We start from the raw sequence: 18682 nt of genomic DNA on the forward strand, positions 1-18682 counted from the left end.
CGGGCGGGTGGGTAAGCGAGCGTGTGGGGAAGGAGACGAGGGGAGAAGGAGGAGAAGGGTGGGGAGGGAAGGAGAGAGGCGGCGAGGAAAGAGAGGAGAAGCGGAGGGAAGAACACCGCGGCGGCGCTCCTGGGGCGGGAGCTGCGGCGGCGGCCGGTCGGGCGCTTGGGCGGCTGCTCCGACGACCTTTACGCGAGAGACGGGCAATCTCCGAGCTCGGGGCGCTCCGCTGCCAGCCCGGCCACCATCTTACATTAGGGAGACTTGCCCCGGACACCACCTCCCCTGCGCTTGCGCCGCCGGCAGTGGGCGGGGAGCAATGGCGGGCGGGGGGGGACGAGATGCGACGGCGACAGCCGGGACGGCGCTGGGCACGGCGGGACTTGTAGGCGGCGGGACTTGTAGGCGGCGGCGCCGGCAGTGCGGGAGGAGGCGGCCGCTGCGCTGGGGGGGGGCGCTCTCCTGCCGCCCCCGCCGCTGCCCCGGTGAGGCCGGGGACCCCGAGCCCTCTCCACAGGCAGGGCAGCCCCGCTGCCCCGCTCCCCGGCCCGAAACCCGCGGCAATTTATCCACCTGTTGCTGCTCGTTAAACCAGGTTTAAAGTACTGGGTTGTTTTTTTGCTTGTTTATTATTCCCCTCTCACTGACGTTACTTTGGGTTGTTTTCCCCCGCCGGGTCGAAGCGACCCCGCGTGCCTCCCCCTCAGGCTTCGCCGGGTGTTGGCTGCAGCGCCGGGGGAGGGGATGCGCTGTCGGCGAGGGCGGCTGTCGCGACGGCGGGGTCGGGGCTGGACGCGGCTCCCGCTAAACCCGAGGCGGGCAACGGTTTCTCACAGCGCGTCCTTCCCCTCAGGCGCCGGGGCAGCGGGGCTGGGCCCCCCGCTGCGCCGGCCTCCGGGAGGGGACCCGGGCGCATTCGCACCCCTTCCCCTTCCCTTTACCCTACCCTTCCCTTCCCCTTCCTTTCCCCTTTTTCTTCCCCTGTTTTCCCATCCTCACAGGCTCCAGCCAAAATCCAGGCGAATTCCGTTTCCATGCATAGGGGCTGCCAGTAATTTTGACAGAAGCATCTTCCTGCAAATTCTCAAGGAGAGGATCTCCCCCCCGCCAAAAAGACCCTTTTCTTTTCTTTTTTGTTTTTTTTTTTTTTTTTGGTCTGTGTGTTGTCAGAAACTCACACAAACTACACGGTCTGTCTCCTCACTCTGGGCCATGGGCCTGTTTCATACTGAACCTGTCACTCTCCCTTCCTTTTTCCTGTAATCTCCGTGCCACGCAAAGGACCTCACCACCTCCGCTGCCAGACAAATGGAGCACTTGTACTCGCTGCCTGCATAGCTCTCCAGTGGCTCTCCTGTACCGGCATCCTTGGATCTCGAAACAGGCAGCCCCGTCCTGGGTGTTTAATTACCAGTCACCTCCGGTGCGTAAGCTATTACTATTTTTGCCATGACAATACCCACCTGAGAATTTTACTTATCTCAGCAATTGATAGGAAAGAGAGGTATTCATCACAGAATGCACTTGCATAACTATTTCGTTTAGTGGCGTGATGTTTTTCTTCTTTACTTTTGTAAAGTGCCATGTGTTGGCAGAGCTTATACTCCTTCCTAAAACAAGATAACATTACCTTGTACATAGTAAGTTTTATATTGATGCAAGCACATCCACAACAGGAAAGCTCTATGGATTAACTTTACCGCTTCTGGCTGTAGGCAAGGTCCAGGTCTGCATAAAAATAAATGCTGTATTCAGTAGTAGTCTTGACATGTGAACACAAATGCAATGTTCTTTTGCAAACAAAACATACAATGGAATATAAACACCTATATATGTGAGAAATACCGTGTTTCTCTGCATATATATTCAACTGTAACATATACTTCATACATATTCATTACATTCAGGTTTTCTCAAAAAGTTTACAGTTTTCATATTTTCATATCCACCTGTGTATAAACCATTAGGTTCCAGAAGTACCCATTATGTGAGTAACTTACATCAGTAATGTAACTGTTGACACACCTAACACCTGACAAACATTTCCTGTTGAATAAAAGCAGGTATGCTGACTCGGAAAGAAAGATTAAAAATAATATATCTAAAAGCTGCAATTCTTGCTCAGTTGAGGCTGTTTATTAAATGAAGTCTGTGATTTCTTTTAATCCAGTATTGAGGAGTCTTTCCCTTAGTAAGAGTCTTTTCATTTTCCTTCGCTGAGCCCGGAATGAACACAAATTTCAGCAGCATTCAATAATAATGTAGAAAAAAATCTATAGGGCTGAAGATTACTTTGGCTGATGTTATTGAAGGTTACCCATAGCCCTGCTTCCACCTCTGCTTTAATCTGCTAAGAATAATTCACTAGGCCATCATGTGGCCATTGTAAGATTTAAGATGTCCTTAAATTAATTACTTTCTTGCTTTTAAGTAATTGTAATGGTTTTCATTAGATTCATTTTACATAGCCACATTTTGACACCTTATTTGCTTTTGGAAATGTTTGGGTTTTGTTTGTTTTGAATAGGTCTGATAACTGAGCAGGACTGTTTCTAAGAAATCGTTTCCATATCTACAAGGAAAAGCTTTCAGAATATATTTTCTTGGAAATAACCAATGTGTACTAGCTAGAGTAAAAATGTGTATCCATACGATTTATCTGTTGTGGTTTGGCCCCCATTTCCCTGTGCTTTGCCACGTACACACTGTCGTGCATGATTCACACTGCGTGCTGGGAAGGTGTTCTCCTGGGCAATGCTGTCTCATGGAACAAAAATTCTGCATTTTGGAGTAAAACTAAGCTATTTTCATGACTCCTAGGGTGTTAGTCACCACCATTTCAAATGGCTGCCAAGCTATGCAGAGGGAACACAGTGGTGCTCCACAGTGGAGTGTCTTGAGAAGGGATTAGAGAGAAACATAGTAGTGGTATACCAATACTGGCAGAAAAGGAGGTGGAGATGGAGTATTCCCATGCCTGGTTGGGATGAAGAGTAATTATACTTGGACTTCAGGACAGTAAGGCTGCAAAGCATCTGTACAGACTGCAGTTTGAAGTGTCAGCAACAAAAACCCAACACAGCAGCACACTTGCATGTGGACATGTGTAGCCATTAGTGCCTCAGTGCTGGCCAGCAATCCAGTTGGCTCGCTGCTAACCAGATTGATGCTGGTCTACCAGTGTGTGCTGGAAATACGTTATGTGCATGTTTCAGTATGCTGGTACTGAGGTAATACTTCAAGATTTGGAAAGTTAATGATCCTGAGTTGTATTGGAAGTAGTAGCTGGACGTGTGTGCCTATATTTCAGACTGAAAGTCAGGTTTCTTCAATGGAAAAAAAAGATATTTTTTCAAGCTTCTACAAAGCCTCATTGATTACTATGGAAAGTTCACAGATATTAATGCAGAATGATATACAATAGTTGATGACAGGTTTTTTAGAAATTCAGCCTTATTTACTGCAACAAAAACAAGAATTGCTCCCCAGACTGCAATGGATATTAATAATGTCTCCATTCCTTTTGTCACTCTGGGAGACCCAGACATCTTTCTGCTTCTCTGGCTAATGATGCCTTTTACTGGGAAAATGTGTTGGAGAAAGGAACTGTATGACTGTTCTGAGTAACTGTAGAATAATAATGAAGGGCTTTGTTGGGAAATTGAAGGGCAGGTGGGAGAGCCTTACAAACATTCTGATCAATATTTGCTGCAAGTGACAGATGTTCACCATGTCTTGTTCAAAATCCATGACAGAAGGAGGAGGTGTCCATGCTGCTCAGGGAAACAGGATGAGGGGTTTGTCCTGCTCTTAAGTGAGAGAATATAGTAATGAAAAATGAGTGTATTATAGCCAAAGATACGAAAGACATGCATCTTTGTTAATGTTCTTGTGTTATTTGGGGAAAATGAGAACTTTAGTGGGATGTCTCAGCCAATTTTTTCATGATAATCTTTACTCAGCATAACTCTGGCACAGGGCACCTTATGTGCTGAGTGCACCTATCTTTGCAGATGAAAGCAGAAATCACTCCTGTTTTCTGGAACGGGTGCAGGTGTTTCTGGTAAGGGGAGCTCCAGAAAGTTACCACTACTCTTGCTAACCTCAGGGTTAACAAGAGGTACTGGTATGAGTATAACATCGTAGTATTTTTCAGAGAATATTTTCTCTTTCCTTCTGCAGAGTTTCCAGCAAATTTTCCTGTATGTTGTTTTCCTTGTCCCAAACTCCTCCGAATCCATACACTTGTTTTAAAGTTAACACAAGTTGTCACAAGCATCCTTCCAGCTCTTTTTTTGCCATCTGGCTCCTGTGCTGAAATCCGTTCACAGAATCCTTGGTCTTCTCCTTCCTAGCTTCCCTTTCTTTTTTGAAACATATTTCAAACGTTTGCAGCTTGCAGGGCTCATGTTCCTCATCGTAACGGTGCCTCAGTTGCCAGAGACAAATCGCAAATATTTGTTATTTCTACACTGAACTCAGTGCCAATGGTAATAGGTTTCATTTTTTTTTCTCAATTTTGGAATGTCATTCCCATCTGCTTTTCCAGTCTGGGCTTCCCTAGGAAATGGATGTTCCCAGCGAACCCAGTAGTGTGTAACAAAATAAGATGCCTCCCACTTTACATCTCCTTTCCACACCTGTGCTGGTATTGGAATGGGAAGGGAGAAGAACGTACTGGGCTAGCGAGAGGTGAACAGTAACAGGATTCAAGTTTGCAGTTCTGTGTGCACCTCTGTAGCAGTGTTACCTTGAAGTGTGTTTCCAAGAGATGAGAAAAAGTCTTACCAGAAAAGAAAGATATGCAGCATTGCATAGAAGGGTACTGAAATATATTCAATTGCAGGAGTGAGAGGGAGACACCATGCAGACAAGCAGCCAAGAAGGCTGCATTGCTTTGCTCTGTGCATAGTAAAATGGAGCGCAGTCTTTGCCTTAAGATCTCCTCTAACACACACAGGTCAGCATCATGTGCACTAGAAGGGAACAGACTTTAGAGCAATTGCCTGAACCAAAGAATTTTATATTGCTAAAGATTTGATTATAAGTATCTTATAATCTCAGCATTTTGAAATGTTTAATTTTGGTAATTCGTCTCATAAAATGTGAAAGGAGCTAAAGAGTACTGAACAAACTATGAGCCAAAGTATATTTTTTTCTGCATCAGCTGTTGCCTGCCCTGAAGTCTGTATTCCCTTTAGCTCATGTGGTGCTGCCACGTTACTTGAGTGGCAGGAGGAGTACCAGCGAGCCCAGACACGTCGTCAAGTAGCGCGAGGTGGGGGCAGAAAGTTGGGTTCTTCTTTGGAGAGCACCACAGTGACCACACTGGGGAAGGTGGTACCAAATGGATGGAGAGAGGCTCATGGTTGATACAGCTCATTTCCACCACCAGTGATGGCATCTAGGTACTACCTAGTTTAGAGATGCAGAGCTACAATATAATACAGGATATGATAGGAGTATTTCCCCCTGCAGCATTTTCAAGCTGACCATCTATCTGGATTTTGAACAGCATTCTTGTAATCTGTCTTTGCGTTTCAGTTTAGTGGTTTGAAAAAAATATGAGCTCTACCACTCCCTATTTGAAGCGGTATCATTTGACAGCTGTGGTAAATTACCTGGGTATATTACTATACTAGTGTTCAGCTGTGAGTTCCCATGGATAAACCTTTCCTAGCTCATCCTGTTCTGGACAGTTAGAACGGACAGTCCTGGAGGTCCTATTCACACCCCTTGTGCTCTTGTAGACCCGCCAGTGTTATTTTGCTTCATGGTGGCACCGGTCTGTTTCTCAGGAATGTCTCTCTCTTGCATTCAGTTCAGCCAACACTTGCAAATCCTAATATTTGAGGCATTGTCTTAGAGTTGGGGCTGGACGTGCTACACACAACCCATGAGACAACATCAGGGGAGGAAAAGAGGTGCTGCTCTAAAAAAATGCGTGACTCTGAGGACATGCACACACTGGAATTGCAAAGGAAGCCATCAGCACTCAGCCACAGTGATAACACACCTAATCCAGGTGATCTTGTAACAGAAGAGGGCACTCAGGGGCCAGACAGCAAATAAACCTTATCACATTATACAATGAGGGAAAATCATTCAAAAATAGACAGAATTTTCTCATGAGCTTAATGCAGCTCATAGCTGAAGGCCGTGCGCTTGTAAGCCTGGGTTTCGTTCATGCAAAAAGAAAGCCCAGTCACTTTAAAACAATCTTTGTGAATGCACTCAAGCCAACTCATCTGAAATACTTGAAGTAACATCCCTGTGTAGACAGGACTTCATTATGTCACTTGTTATTGTTTTCAGGGAGTCCTCACCTGCTCTTTAAAGTGCAACATACTTCATGAGAGAAAATGATTGCTCATTATTGTTGTGTTCCTTAATTGCCTTTTATATTAGTGTGTTCAAAGGAATGCATTTTTTCTCTTCTGCTCTTCTCTGCCTGTGTGCGACAGCACTCAGCATTTTCCACAGAGCTCAGAATTGCTTGCATTCTTATAACAATGCCTCAGCCATATGGGATTTGCTGAGATGAAATAAAAAGTGCATGACTTGAGAAAATGCAATACTTGATCCTGCGTATTGATCCCATGGCCGCCGCATAAACGGGAACTGTTAGCTACAAGAATTTTCACCAACTCTGTCGGTGCTGGAGCTCGTGTTTTCCATAGGACAGGTGTGACGGGAGCTCACCTGTTAAGAAAGTATGACATTGCGTTAAAGGGCTGGGGCGAACTTTGATGCCTGTAAATACATTGCACTGCCAAGCTCCAGCTGCAACCTTGCAGTTTTCCAGGCAGATCTACTTCCTTTTGCCAGAGGAATGTGAGCTACTGCAGCTAATTTTATGCCATATAAATAATGCTGATAGAGAGACAGGCCTGAAATTAGATAGGTTAGATAGGCAAAATAATAGATTAAATAGGAAAGTTAATCAGAAATATGGGTGTGTTGCTTAAGGAGCTGCAGGAACCTGACTGTAATGATGACAAATGAGAGATCCCAGAATAATAAGATCAGTCTTGCATATAGGCAGCACCGCTACTGAGACTCTGTGTGACATAGATGAGCTTGTTGTACAGAGAAATTGGGCCCTTATATTCTGATAGAGAACATTTCCTCTTCTTAACAGCCTGTTCCTGACACGCTGACAGAGCGACGGTTGTGCTGCGTGTCTTCTGCGCTGCTCTGCACTCTTTCCCCCTCTGCTCCGTCTTCCTTCCAATGCCTTGCAGCATGACAGGGCCAGGCTGAGAGCCACTGAGGGCAGGAATCGCATGCAGGAGAGGCAGACACCAGGCCGGTGTCCCGACCATATTGCATAGATTACCCAAGACACCTAAAGGATCGTATTTTTCTGTTCTAATATATATTTTTTATTCTTTTGTATGCATTTTCAAATTTTACTGTGTTTTCCCCTGCAACATTTTAAAATGATTGGCACATTACTGCATGAACAGGAGAATTTCCTGCTAGCAGGCCAGACATAGAATTAAAGCCCTGGGTACATATAGTTTGTTTGACTCCAAATAATCTAGCACTTTGTTTTTTTAAGGAATGATAAATTGCCTCTGATTCTTTAATAGATTATTTTAAACTGTAGCCAGTCAGCCTCTGATAGGAGCCATATTTTGCTAAACCATGTAAATCATATGCTAATTTTTACTTTAACTTACCTTCGTTTTGTTTTCTTCTCCTTACTTGCTTTGTATTGGAATCATACCTGAGGAATCAAAATGAATTTTTGCATGAAAAGCTTCAGAACAGATGTGCTATGGGCACTTCCACTGATACTGTATTGTGCCACACTTGCCCGAAGTGCTTATAATTTTTTTTATGCAAACTCACTGCGTGCTGGGCCTTAAAACGTACTGCACAGTTGTTGGACTGACATGGGGAGAAGGAAAGATATGCTGAGTTTTTTGTGTGGTTTTAGTCCATGCCTAGCAGTATTTCTCCTGACTAGTAAATAAAACAGTGTATATCTAAAAGCCACAACTTTCTAAACTTCTTGGTGTTTAAAGTTGCATAGGATCCCATGAAAGTAGCTTGATTTCCAAAACAGCTAAGCATTTGCAGCTTCTTCTGAGGTCAGTGAAAACATCTTCTCAGAAAGACAGTTCCATTCTGTAAGTTTCTTACACAGGTTTTCCATGCTGAATATTAGACCTACACTGTGGAAAACACTGGGTACAGTACTATGATACAAAAAAACAGGTGGGCACCCACCAGATTCTACCAAATGTATCCAGAATCTTCCATGTTTAATCTCTTGGGTGTATTATGTTCAAATAAATTTTGAAAAGACTTCAGGGTAAAGCTATGACTAAGCAGAATAGTAGGTCATGAAGAATCTCCTGAGAGAAGAGAGCAGGGAATGTACTGCACAGTAAGATGCACAGGGTGATGCCTAGCAGTAGGTTCTGCCATAAGCATGTGGACAGCCTCGTTGTCCTTCAGAGGCAGCCCATTCATTCAGTCGACATGGTGGGCCATCACTTTCTTCACTCTCCAGCACAGAAGCAGCAGAATGAGAGCGTTAAGATTAGGTGGGCAGCCAGCTGCTTCCCACTTTGGAGGAGAAGGAAGCGAGTTGCTGGTTGCTTGTTTCTTCACTCCTCTTTGCAGCTAGGAATCAAGACACTGGGCTTTCTTCCTCCTGAGTAATATATACCTTTCCTCATTCTTCTGAGCAGTATATGCCTTGACTCATTGCAGGCCTAGTTCAAAGACACAGAAATCAGAGGGAGAACTCTCAGACCTCTTCTCACTAGAGTAAAGTCATATGTTCTCACCTTAGGACAGGTAAACAGTAAGTTGTCTCAGCTGAGATCGTAGTAAAAATAAGGGAGTTATTTTTCCATCTTGAAGATCTAGTTAAAATCCAGGCTTATCTCAATTTAGTAATGTAAGTGAGAATACCCCTGTGGGTTTTATTTAAAAATAGTTAAATAGGTACAGTATCTATCTATGAAAAGTAAAAGAGCAGAAACAAAGAGTGGAGGTCTCAAAATGTGAAGTAAAGCTGCTGAAAGAGTAACAGTGGTTCTGTTGTACTCCTATACAAAGCAGAACGTGATGGCCTAATTGAGTTTTATTAGGCATTGCTTTCTAATTGTTGATGTGACTGAATAATCAAAAATGTAAAAGGCACTTGGCTAATATTCTGAGCAATGTACTTCCTCAAGAAAATTTAGCTATGATACAACAGTCACCTTTAATCAGTACCTTTCATCTCAGATAACTGAGATAAATAAAGCCACCTTAGGTTTTCATGGCTCATCTGCATCTTGTCAAGACCTTTAAAGTTTAGTAGCATGTTATGTCCTCCTTACATTCAGATAAAACACCTCTGCACGTCATGAAGCAACCAGTTCATGAAAGAAGTCTCCAAAAAATTCAGCACGTGAAAGTTCAAAAGGATAGTGGTCCTAAGCCCTCTTTTTAGCAAGTGCTCCAGTGCTTAAGCTTTTCACCTGTGAAATTCAAGCAGTTGTTTTAAATAAAAGCTCTAACAGTGAGGCCGGACAGCTCAGTCTGCAGAGGGCTGACAACTGCTGTAGAGCAGATTGACAGCACAATTACCTGCGAGCTGTGCCCCACTGGGAAAAGGCTGAGCTTGGGCAGTTTGTTCATGTCATAGCATGTGACAAAAGGTTACCAGAAAGGTGATTACTCCTGTCCTACCGCAGCAGTCCTTGTGTCAATTGGCTTTAGCAATGGCAACCAGGCTTCCATCTAAGAGCTTCTTACTATGACATGGCTGACTCTGGCCATCCTGTGGATGAGAGAAGGATGTGGGCAGAGACGCATCATGTGAGTAAGAACATACGCTACCTTGGGTGATACTAGTCATGCGTGTACTTACTGTCCTCTTATTTTTTCCTGTTAATTTTAAATACCAACAATTAATACTATCCCCTTAACTTTCTTAAAGTTTGTGTTTGCACAGTATTTAAAGAGGAGGTAAGTTGTTTATGAACAGGGAGTCCTAGCAATGTGGAAGGGTGTTAGCTCTAGAGGGAGACTAACTCCTCAAAAAGTCCTTTCTCAGGTGTTATGCATGAAAGTCAGTATGAGGTAAGACTTTAAGATGGATCATTATTTTATGGAGCCATGAATACAGAGAAAAGACACAGAACTTTCAGACAAGAAATCAGTTTATTGAGAGCAGCAGGGCTACGTGACTCACTGATTTATCTGAGTAGGCAAATGAACCAGAAAGTATTAAAAGAGTGTCTCTGATCAATAAAAATAAAAACATGATTTTGTTCTTGCTGAGATCAGAAGAAAAATCCATGATCAGAATACACACTGCCTTGCTTTGAAATACCTCTAAAGAAAAAAAGGTTATAGCTGGTCAGGTTGACAGAGCTGGTGGAAGTGGCGACCTCTTTCATGTATGGCTCAGGCTTTCAAGAACTCTCCAAAGTAGCAAATGCTTAAGCTACATGTCTTTGTGATTTAGGCAGAAGGTGAATTAGTATTTGAGTCTCACATTACTTGAACAAGAACTCTAGGCAGTTGAGGGTCTTGGGTTGTGCTTCCCTCAATTCTTTGGGTTGATGCTGATGCTTTTGTCCAAAAGACTTAAACACCAAGACAAATTGCAGGAGAACTATTCTTTACCTGGTGGTCAGATTAGTCTTTTGAACAGTGGGATTATCTCTACCTTGTTCCCTGGCAGGATCCAGTTCCATACCCAGTGAAAGTTTAATTATTTTTGCAAAATGAAGTGGCACTAACAAGAGATTGAGAGCATACAATGCCAAAGTCTGCTCCTTTCTGGGAGGTAGGAGACGTATGTAAGCCTCTCACAACCTGAACAAGTGATCTGAACTCCGCCAGTGAAAGGGAAGTATTAATCTTTCCTATAATACTGTTTGGATCTCTCTTCAAAATTGGCACTAGAATTTCTGAGAAGTTCTGGGAAATCCCACTTTGAAACACGTTTACCTTCTGCCAGTATAAAACAATATCAGAGTAAGCCACCCAAAAGGCACAATCAAATCTTCATTAAAAATAAGGCCACCTCATTTTTAGGGGTTTGTCATACCTTAGTGTCCTTGTGTAGTTATAGTCTAAATATACCTGCAAGCAAACCTTTCCCTCAGGGTCTCTGAATGAGTCAGTACCTCAAGCTTCTCCTGGGCTGGACCTCACCGCAACTTCTTGTTTCTGCAGACAGACTGCGCATTAAATAAGACTGAGAGTGATGCATAAGAAAAACAAAATTATATTGTTAATAGGCAGATGCCTAGGAATGCAGCCGAGTGACACATTCTGAGTGTTATTTCCAAGCAAATATTGATTGTCATTTGTAAAGAGATAGCACAAGATGTAAAGCTATCCTGAGATCATAATCATAATTTACCGCTGTCTACTTAAAGAGAACTGGTATGACCCTTTATGCAGATACCAACCATAGTGATGAATGTAGGTCTTGACCTTTGAATTTCTGTTCTTCAAATCATTATTTCTTGTATGCATGCTTTCAATAGGTTATTGAGTTTGGAGTGAACTGTTCTCCTAAGTATACTTCATTATAATTGCACTAAAGTTTAACTACAGTAGTAGTAGTAGTTTTGGCTTGCAGAAAGACCTAAAGGATTACCATTCCACCATGCTGGACATCTACAGACACACACAATTAAGTCTGAGAATTTGGTCTTCTCCATTGATTAGGACTCATTTTATCTGAGAGTTCAGATTAGCTGACCAGGTGTTTTTCAGCACTACATTTCAAAGACAGAGATTTAGCTTTGTCTGATTTAGAATAGGAATGTACTTGAATGACGAGGGAAATTAATTTTGACCATCTGACACCATCTAAAAGGAAGGCATGAGAGTTATATGTGCACAGAAACCTTCACATAAGATAAAGGTTTTCCACTACTCTACTCTTAAGCACTCAAGCAACTGAATGAGCCTGAGCCTAAGCCATAAACTCCAGCCTTGATCACTCAAGCATGTAATTTAGTGCTCCAATATCTAAGGTGTCACCTTGGTAGGAGTTATTGAACATGTGGTCTCAACAATTGCCCCATTAATTATGAACAGCTAATACTGCTTCTAATTATGCTTCTGCAGCACAGTCATAACCAAATAAGGCAGGAGGAGACTTTAATAGACATGTGACTTCCAGTGAAATATTTTGACACCAGCGCCAATTAATAGAGTTGCCTATTCCAGCAATTGGATTTGTTCAGTTGTTGGGGTTTAATCTGGCAACTAAGACCAGACAGATGCTTCCTCACTCCTCCTCTTTCCACTGCAGTGGGATGGGGAGGAGAATGGACAAAAAGTAAAACTCATGGGTTGAGATAAACACAGTTTAATAAGACAACAAAGGAAGGAATCACAGAATCACAGAATGTTAGGGGTTGGAAGGGACCTCTGTGGGTCATCTAGCCCAACCCTCCTGCCGAAGCAGGGTCACAATAACAATAATAAAGAATATGCAAAACAAGTGATATAAAATACAATTTTTCTCACTGCCCAATGACCAATTGCACAGCCTGTCCCGAGCAATGAATGTGGAACCTGCCAAACTCCTGGAATTCGTGGATCTTGTGAATCCCTGCCCCCTGTCCAACCCCCATTTATATACTTAGCATGACGTCTACAGTATGGAATATTTCCATTGGCCAGACTGAGTTAGCTGCCTGGCTGTGCTCCCTCCCAGCTCTTGTACACCTGCTCATTAGTTGAACATGGGAAACTGAAACAGGGTCCTTGATTTCCTAGCAACAACTAAAAACATCACTGTATTATCAACATTCTTCTAATACTAAATCCAAAACACAGCAGCTACTGGGAAGAAAATTAACTCTGTCCCAGCCGAAACCAGGACATCAGTCCATGTGCTTCAGTTTCTGGCTCCTGAGGATAATTCTCCCTGATCCTCAGGAAACTTCAACAAAACAAAAAAGGACTGGAGCAGAAAGCAAATCCTTTTTATGCTACCCATTCAAACAGGGCTTTCCTTCAAATAAGATATCTCAGAGCATCAAGCCAGGGAAAGTATTTCAGTAACTGACTGTCAGAAGCACACATGCTAAATTCTGCACACATCTTTGGTGTGCAGGAGCTTCTTATCTTGTACCCAGAGAACTCCAAAGAAGTGGATGGTGCTGGGAAGATAATTAACAGAATGGTAATACAATTTGTGAAGCAATTTTACATTGCAGTAGAGGTGGCATTGCGAGATGCCATTTTACTTGAGTCTCACTGGTTCCCATATCAAATTCACTCAGTTTGTAAGTATAAAGTAATGATTTCTTCCAATTTAGCTCAGATTGACTGTCAAGATACTTCCTCTCCCATATCCTGTATTATATTCATTTACAGAAACCCTGTGCTTCACATTAATAGCACAGATACTTATGTGCAAATTTACACACCTTCAGTGTTGCGCAAGTGACCTCATTACACTTCTGTAGCTTTACACCTATTCCAACACATCCATTCTCTGATGGGAACCCAAAATGATGTAATAAGTGTATAAATCTGCCTGCAGAATATATACAACATGTTCTGGAAAGAGCTCTGCATGAGTGTCAGGACGAAGCCTGAATTTGTGGGACTGGCAACTAGCAAAAACATCAACCATCTGTAAATCTGATACGGAAATCACTGAACAGAATGAATATCAATAAGGCAGTTGATGTGCCAACACTTCTACTTACTATATCAAATATCTCCACTTTGCTCGTACTTTGTCTTTCCATTATTTCCCCTGTAGTATGTTTCTCCACCTCTTGTTGTCAATTACTAGAAGCTACATCATTACAATAATCAGATATCTCCCGGGCTAATAACCACATTGTTCCCTTCAGAAGCTGAATGGAGAAATTATTATAAAAAAGAAAAGCTGTTCTTCATCCTGGGATAGAGGAGAAAGAAAAACAAGACAGACAGCTCTAAGAGCCCCAAAACAGGAATTAGGAAAAAAATAACTCACAATACGTCACACAGCCAAGAGCAGTATTTTCATTTTGCCTCTGAAGCCTGAACAGGGATTATAAAGACCCAGTTGTCAAGCAGGAAAATTACTGATACTGTTTATCAAGGTATTCTTTTCTGGTTAGATACCTATAGTCAATAATTGTCCTCACCTACACAGGAAGGGCAGCACTTGTCGTTGTTTATCTCCTCTCCCCCCGCTCCCAGACCCCGAGGAAGGTATTCATATAACTTTTAGAACATTTAGCTCTTTGTTGCCTTGGACAAGATAAACCACTTACCCAAGCTAGCAACAACCTCACGCAGTTTCTATGATGAGCTTAGATACCATGGTGACAGTAGAAGTATCTAGGATGGAAGACAGAGAAATTACAAAGTTATTTTGCTGAGAATCGCTGCAGGGAAAGGTCTTAGACTTTCTTCTAAGATTTGATGCTGAGCTAACTATCTCGATGTATAAAACACACTTTTTGCAACAAAGACTGGATTACAGCCAGCTAAGAAGTTTTCAGGAAAATTAGCTGGCATAATAAGAGAATTAAGGGTTTTTTACTCTGCCAACTTAACATAACCCAAAAACACATTCTTTTTCTCTGTTCAGATGGAGATAGGCTAAAGATCCAGTCAATCGGCATTCCAGGCCTGCTGTGAAATGTTATACCCACTTTTACAGACCAGTAAGCTGAGATGTACAGACAGAGTTAGTGTCAGTCCAAATAAGAACTCAAAGAAGTTTTATGGTCTAATTGGTAGCCAGAAATCCTTTGGACTTCTTGGGTAAAGAGGGATATTTCACAACGTAAAGACTGGTCTGTTTATTTAGCTGCACTTCTACAAGGCATCTTTTTCAGCTGCAATGCAGAAAAGCCTTTTAATTTTCATTTTGTTCCATCATGCAGGATGTGATCACAATGATACTCAAGATTAAAGGTAGGAAATTAAGCATGGCCTCTTGGGCATTTGAATAATACTTTTTTACTGCTAATAATTATTCTTCCTGATCATAATAAAATGTAGAGAAAATAAATCATATCATCATCATCGTTATCTTTGTATCTTGAGGTGTGATTTGACTATGAACCACAGTGACTAAATTTAGTATTATTAAAGTTAAGAATGTTATACCTGTAGTGCATCACAAACCACCTAGAAGTTCCAGTCAAAGAGCAGGTTCTCATTGTGCAGCTCATTTTAATTACTACTAGTGGTTCTTTCCACCTACAGAAAATAACATTTCTTACATGAAGGTCTCTCACCACACAAGCAGAATTCGCTATCCCACAGGCGATCTGGGACCTTCTTTCCCTGGAATCCAAAGGAATTAACATCCATCCCAGGTATTTAGGGTCAGCCTACCTTTGATACCTCACAGATTTCTGTCTAGTAATTAAGGATGAAAGAAGCCAGTGTCCCTCACTGAACCCAGCTGTATTGGAGAACTTGCTGAGACCTATTGTTAGGAAGAGGAATGAGGTATTCTTCCCCCACAGTGACTTGGCAAAAATAGTCTACCAAACCAGTCAGTGATCCCGGGTAAACAATAAGATTCCAAATTAAAGGACAGCAAATAAAGCAAGAATAAGCAAAGAATTACTATTCATGGACTTGCCTAGTCATCAAAGCATGGATGAATGCAGTCACGCCAATATAAATATGTGCAGAATGTATGGTATGGTGTATCTAGATACCTCTCTTACTTCATCCATACTAGGAGCTGTACTGTCACAACTATTTTGCATTAAAATATCACATTGCTGACAGAGAGTATAATAAATGCCGTGCAGCTGGAGCTAAATGTGGTATTTTTCTTCTGAAGTTCAGCTGCCCAATGACCTACCCCATGCCATCCACTCTTTTCAGGGTGTTTTTTTTTCTCTATGTTGCTATGTGACCGTTGGCCAATTCGGAAGGAGAGGAAGGAATTATCTGGAAATTTAAAATATTATATCTGCAGTGGTTAGAAAGGATTTTTTCCTCCAACAGAGATTAAAAAAAGAGTGTATGCAATCTGGCTGCATCTGAATGCCAAAAGAAATATGACAGCTCTTAATGCCTGGGAAAGGCTTTTTCAGAAAATTTATTTATTTATTTATTTCCTCTCTCTCTCTTTTTTTTTTTTTTTTAAAGTCTTGTTTCTCAAGGAAACAAGGCTTAGGAAATCACACCATGTCTGCCAAACTTTTTCAGTAACTTTTGAACCTGTTGCAATTCCTGAACCAATTCCAACCTAACCTGATCAAGGGCTAAAGGGCTCAAAAACTCAGGTCATCACAAACTTTGTGAAAATCAGGTAACATATAAAGGAAAAAGATCAAAATTAGGATCTCTGTGGTTGGAAAGGCTGAAGCAAAACCTCAAGCTATCCACTATGTTTGCCGTGGCCAGGCGATCAGCACATGCGTCTCCAAATTTATCATGACACCTGCCTTTCATAGTCATGGGTCTTGAGGTGGCACGTGGGCAGCGTAGGAGCAGAGCTAAGGGCAGGGCTCGCAAGGACAGACCCCTTCACAGGGGAAGGGAAGGGGGGAAGCGAGCCGCGCGGCCCAGGCGCGATGTGTTATGTGCCGCGGAACGCGGGGCTGCAGAGCCCCGGTGCTCTCCCTTTCCCGCAGCCACCGCGAAGAGGTTTGAGCACGAAGCCCACTGACAGGGCGACCCATCAACCCGCAGCTTGCACCGCCGCGGCTCCGCGCCCCTCCGCCACTACAACTCCCGTCAGCCCGCGGCGCAGGGCCCCGGCTCCTGCCCAGCCGCCGCCGCGCAAACGGCCGTTTGTTAATTTTCGCCAGCTGGGCTGCCCCGGAGCCTACAAACGGGAGAGCCGAAGGACCTCCACCCCTGCAGCGGGAGGAGCCGGCAGGGCGCTGCCCCGTTCCGCGGGAGGCCCCGCCGAGGGCAGCCCGGGGTGTCGGCGGGCCTTCCTCGGGCGGCGGCGCCGCGACGCGCCTCTTTCTCTCCAAGATGGCGGCGCCGTTGGCGGTAAATTCGGGTAAGAGGAACACGGGCGCGGGGCCGCGGCTCCTCCTTCTCTTCCGCCACGGTGCCGCTCGCCGTCTTCCCCGCCGCCCGCCGGTCGGGGGGCTCCAGCCCCGCGCCCTTCCTCGAAGTCCGCAGAGTCGGCGGCCCCGGGAAAGACGGGCGGGCGTGAGGGCGCGGCGGCGGGCTGTGGGGGCCGCGGCGGTGCTGGCCGGCGGTGCGGGGAGCGGCCTCCGGGCGGTGCTGCTCGGGCCGCGCAGAGCTGCGGGCGAGGTGACGGAGGGAGCCCCGCGGGCGGAGCGGCCGCCGGTGACACGAGGCAGCGGGGCCGCCTTGGCTCCGGAGGACCGCGGTAGCTCAGTGCGTGTGTGATGAAGCGTCGCTTCTGTGTCGCACTCATCCCTTTACGCCGCGTTAAAATGAAAAAAAAAAAAAAAAAAAAAAAGGCACTGAAGTTTACTGTGTGTTACAGAAGAAGTCTGGAAGTGTTGGGCTGGTTTCTCTTGCGCTGAGTGTTGCTAAGGATTAGGAGCAGCAGGATCATCCGTGGTCCTTTCGGAGCCTGTCACAAAGAGCAGTTTTTGGGTTAGCAAGGCAGCGCTTACCCAGTGTAACTGGGGAATAAGTCTAGTGCAAAAAGAAAAGACTGCATAATTGGAAAGTAACTTAGGAGGTCACCTGGTCCTGCACACCCTTAAAGCTGTGCTGGTTCAGTCAGGTGGGTCAAGGCCTTACCCAAACTAGTTTTGAATACTTGTGAGGATGAGGATCCTCCCAGAGGCCTTTCAGATCCAATGCTTGGCCACCATCAGAGTAAAATTCACCCCCCCACCCCCCCCCCCCCCCCCCCCCCGATAGCTAATTAAAAGTGTCTATTGCAGCTTGTGTCAGTTTCTGCTCATCTTCTACTACGGTATCTCTGTCTCCGTTTTCTGTGTACAGTGCCATTCAGTAATTGAAGACAATGAAGTTCCCATCCCTCTTTAGCCTTCTCATCTTAAGACTGAATAAGATCAATTCTTTCAGCCTCTCCTCATTCATGCTGTTCTCTGGCCCCCTATTTCAGTGTTGCTTTGGGGAAGCCCAAAACTGGACACAGCACTGGAGTGAAGGACTCTGAGATGCCTAGATAATCACTTCTCAACACCTGCTGACTGCTACTCTGTTAATACAGCCTGGTGCGTAGAGCCCTTCTTTGCTGCAAGGGTGTGCTGATGACTAGTGTTCAGCTTCCCATCTACCAGGACACTCTGGTGTTTTTCTGTAAAGCTGCTTTCTAGCTGCTTGGTCCCCAGCCTGTGCTGTTGTGTGGAGTTATTCTGTCTCAGGTGCAGTGTGTTGCATTTGCTGTTGCTGAGCTTCATGAGGTTAATACAGGGAGAATGGAGACCCTGTGAAAAGCAGTTGTGACTGGAATGCGGGCATGGCTGAAAGGTTTGTAACTAAGGTGGTGTATGTCTTAATGGCTAGTTAATAAAGTTAAAAAGCTCCATTCCTGTGTCAAGCAAGGAGTAGATTTTACAGAGAAGATATTTTGATCTAACTGAATCAATTACATCCCTGCCCCCTCACAGAAAAGCAATAATAAAGCAAAGACCCTTCATTTGGGGGTGGAGGGAGGGTGGTTATTCCTACCATCTACAGTGTCTCAAATGTGGCTTTGTTAAAGTGAAAATTGGAGTAGTTCAAAGGAAATTACACTTCATTGTATAAATTACATGGCAAGAGA

The 18682-nt window shown here is 44.0% G+C and overlaps 1 protein-coding gene across 2 annotated transcripts in view; it reads left to right on the forward strand.

The window, feature by feature from the left end:
- The first annotated feature begins 16877 nt into the window (after positions 1-16877).
- The window catches only part of NUP205 (nucleoporin 205), a 54499-nt gene continuing 52694 nt past the window's right edge, over positions 16878-18682 (forward strand). Inside the window, exons 1-2 of one of the 2 annotated variants that reach the window (XM_075429404.1) lie at positions 16940-16966; positions 18020-18131. Coding sequence is in view for 1 of the 2 variants with exons in the window: in XM_075429403.1 (XP_075285518.1) it covers positions 16939-16966 (28 nt within the window). In the remaining variant the exon portion in view is untranslated. Of the gene's footprint in view, positions 16967-18019; positions 18132-18682 lie in introns of both variants that reach the window. The other variant, XM_075429403.1, reaches the window with a different exon arrangement.

The sequence above is a fragment of the Opisthocomus hoazin genome, chromosome 8, assembly GCF_030867145.1.
Source record: "Opisthocomus hoazin isolate bOpiHoa1 chromosome 8, bOpiHoa1.hap1, whole genome shotgun sequence".
Classification (NCBI taxonomy): domain Eukaryota; kingdom Metazoa; phylum Chordata; class Aves; order Opisthocomiformes; family Opisthocomidae; genus Opisthocomus; species Opisthocomus hoazin.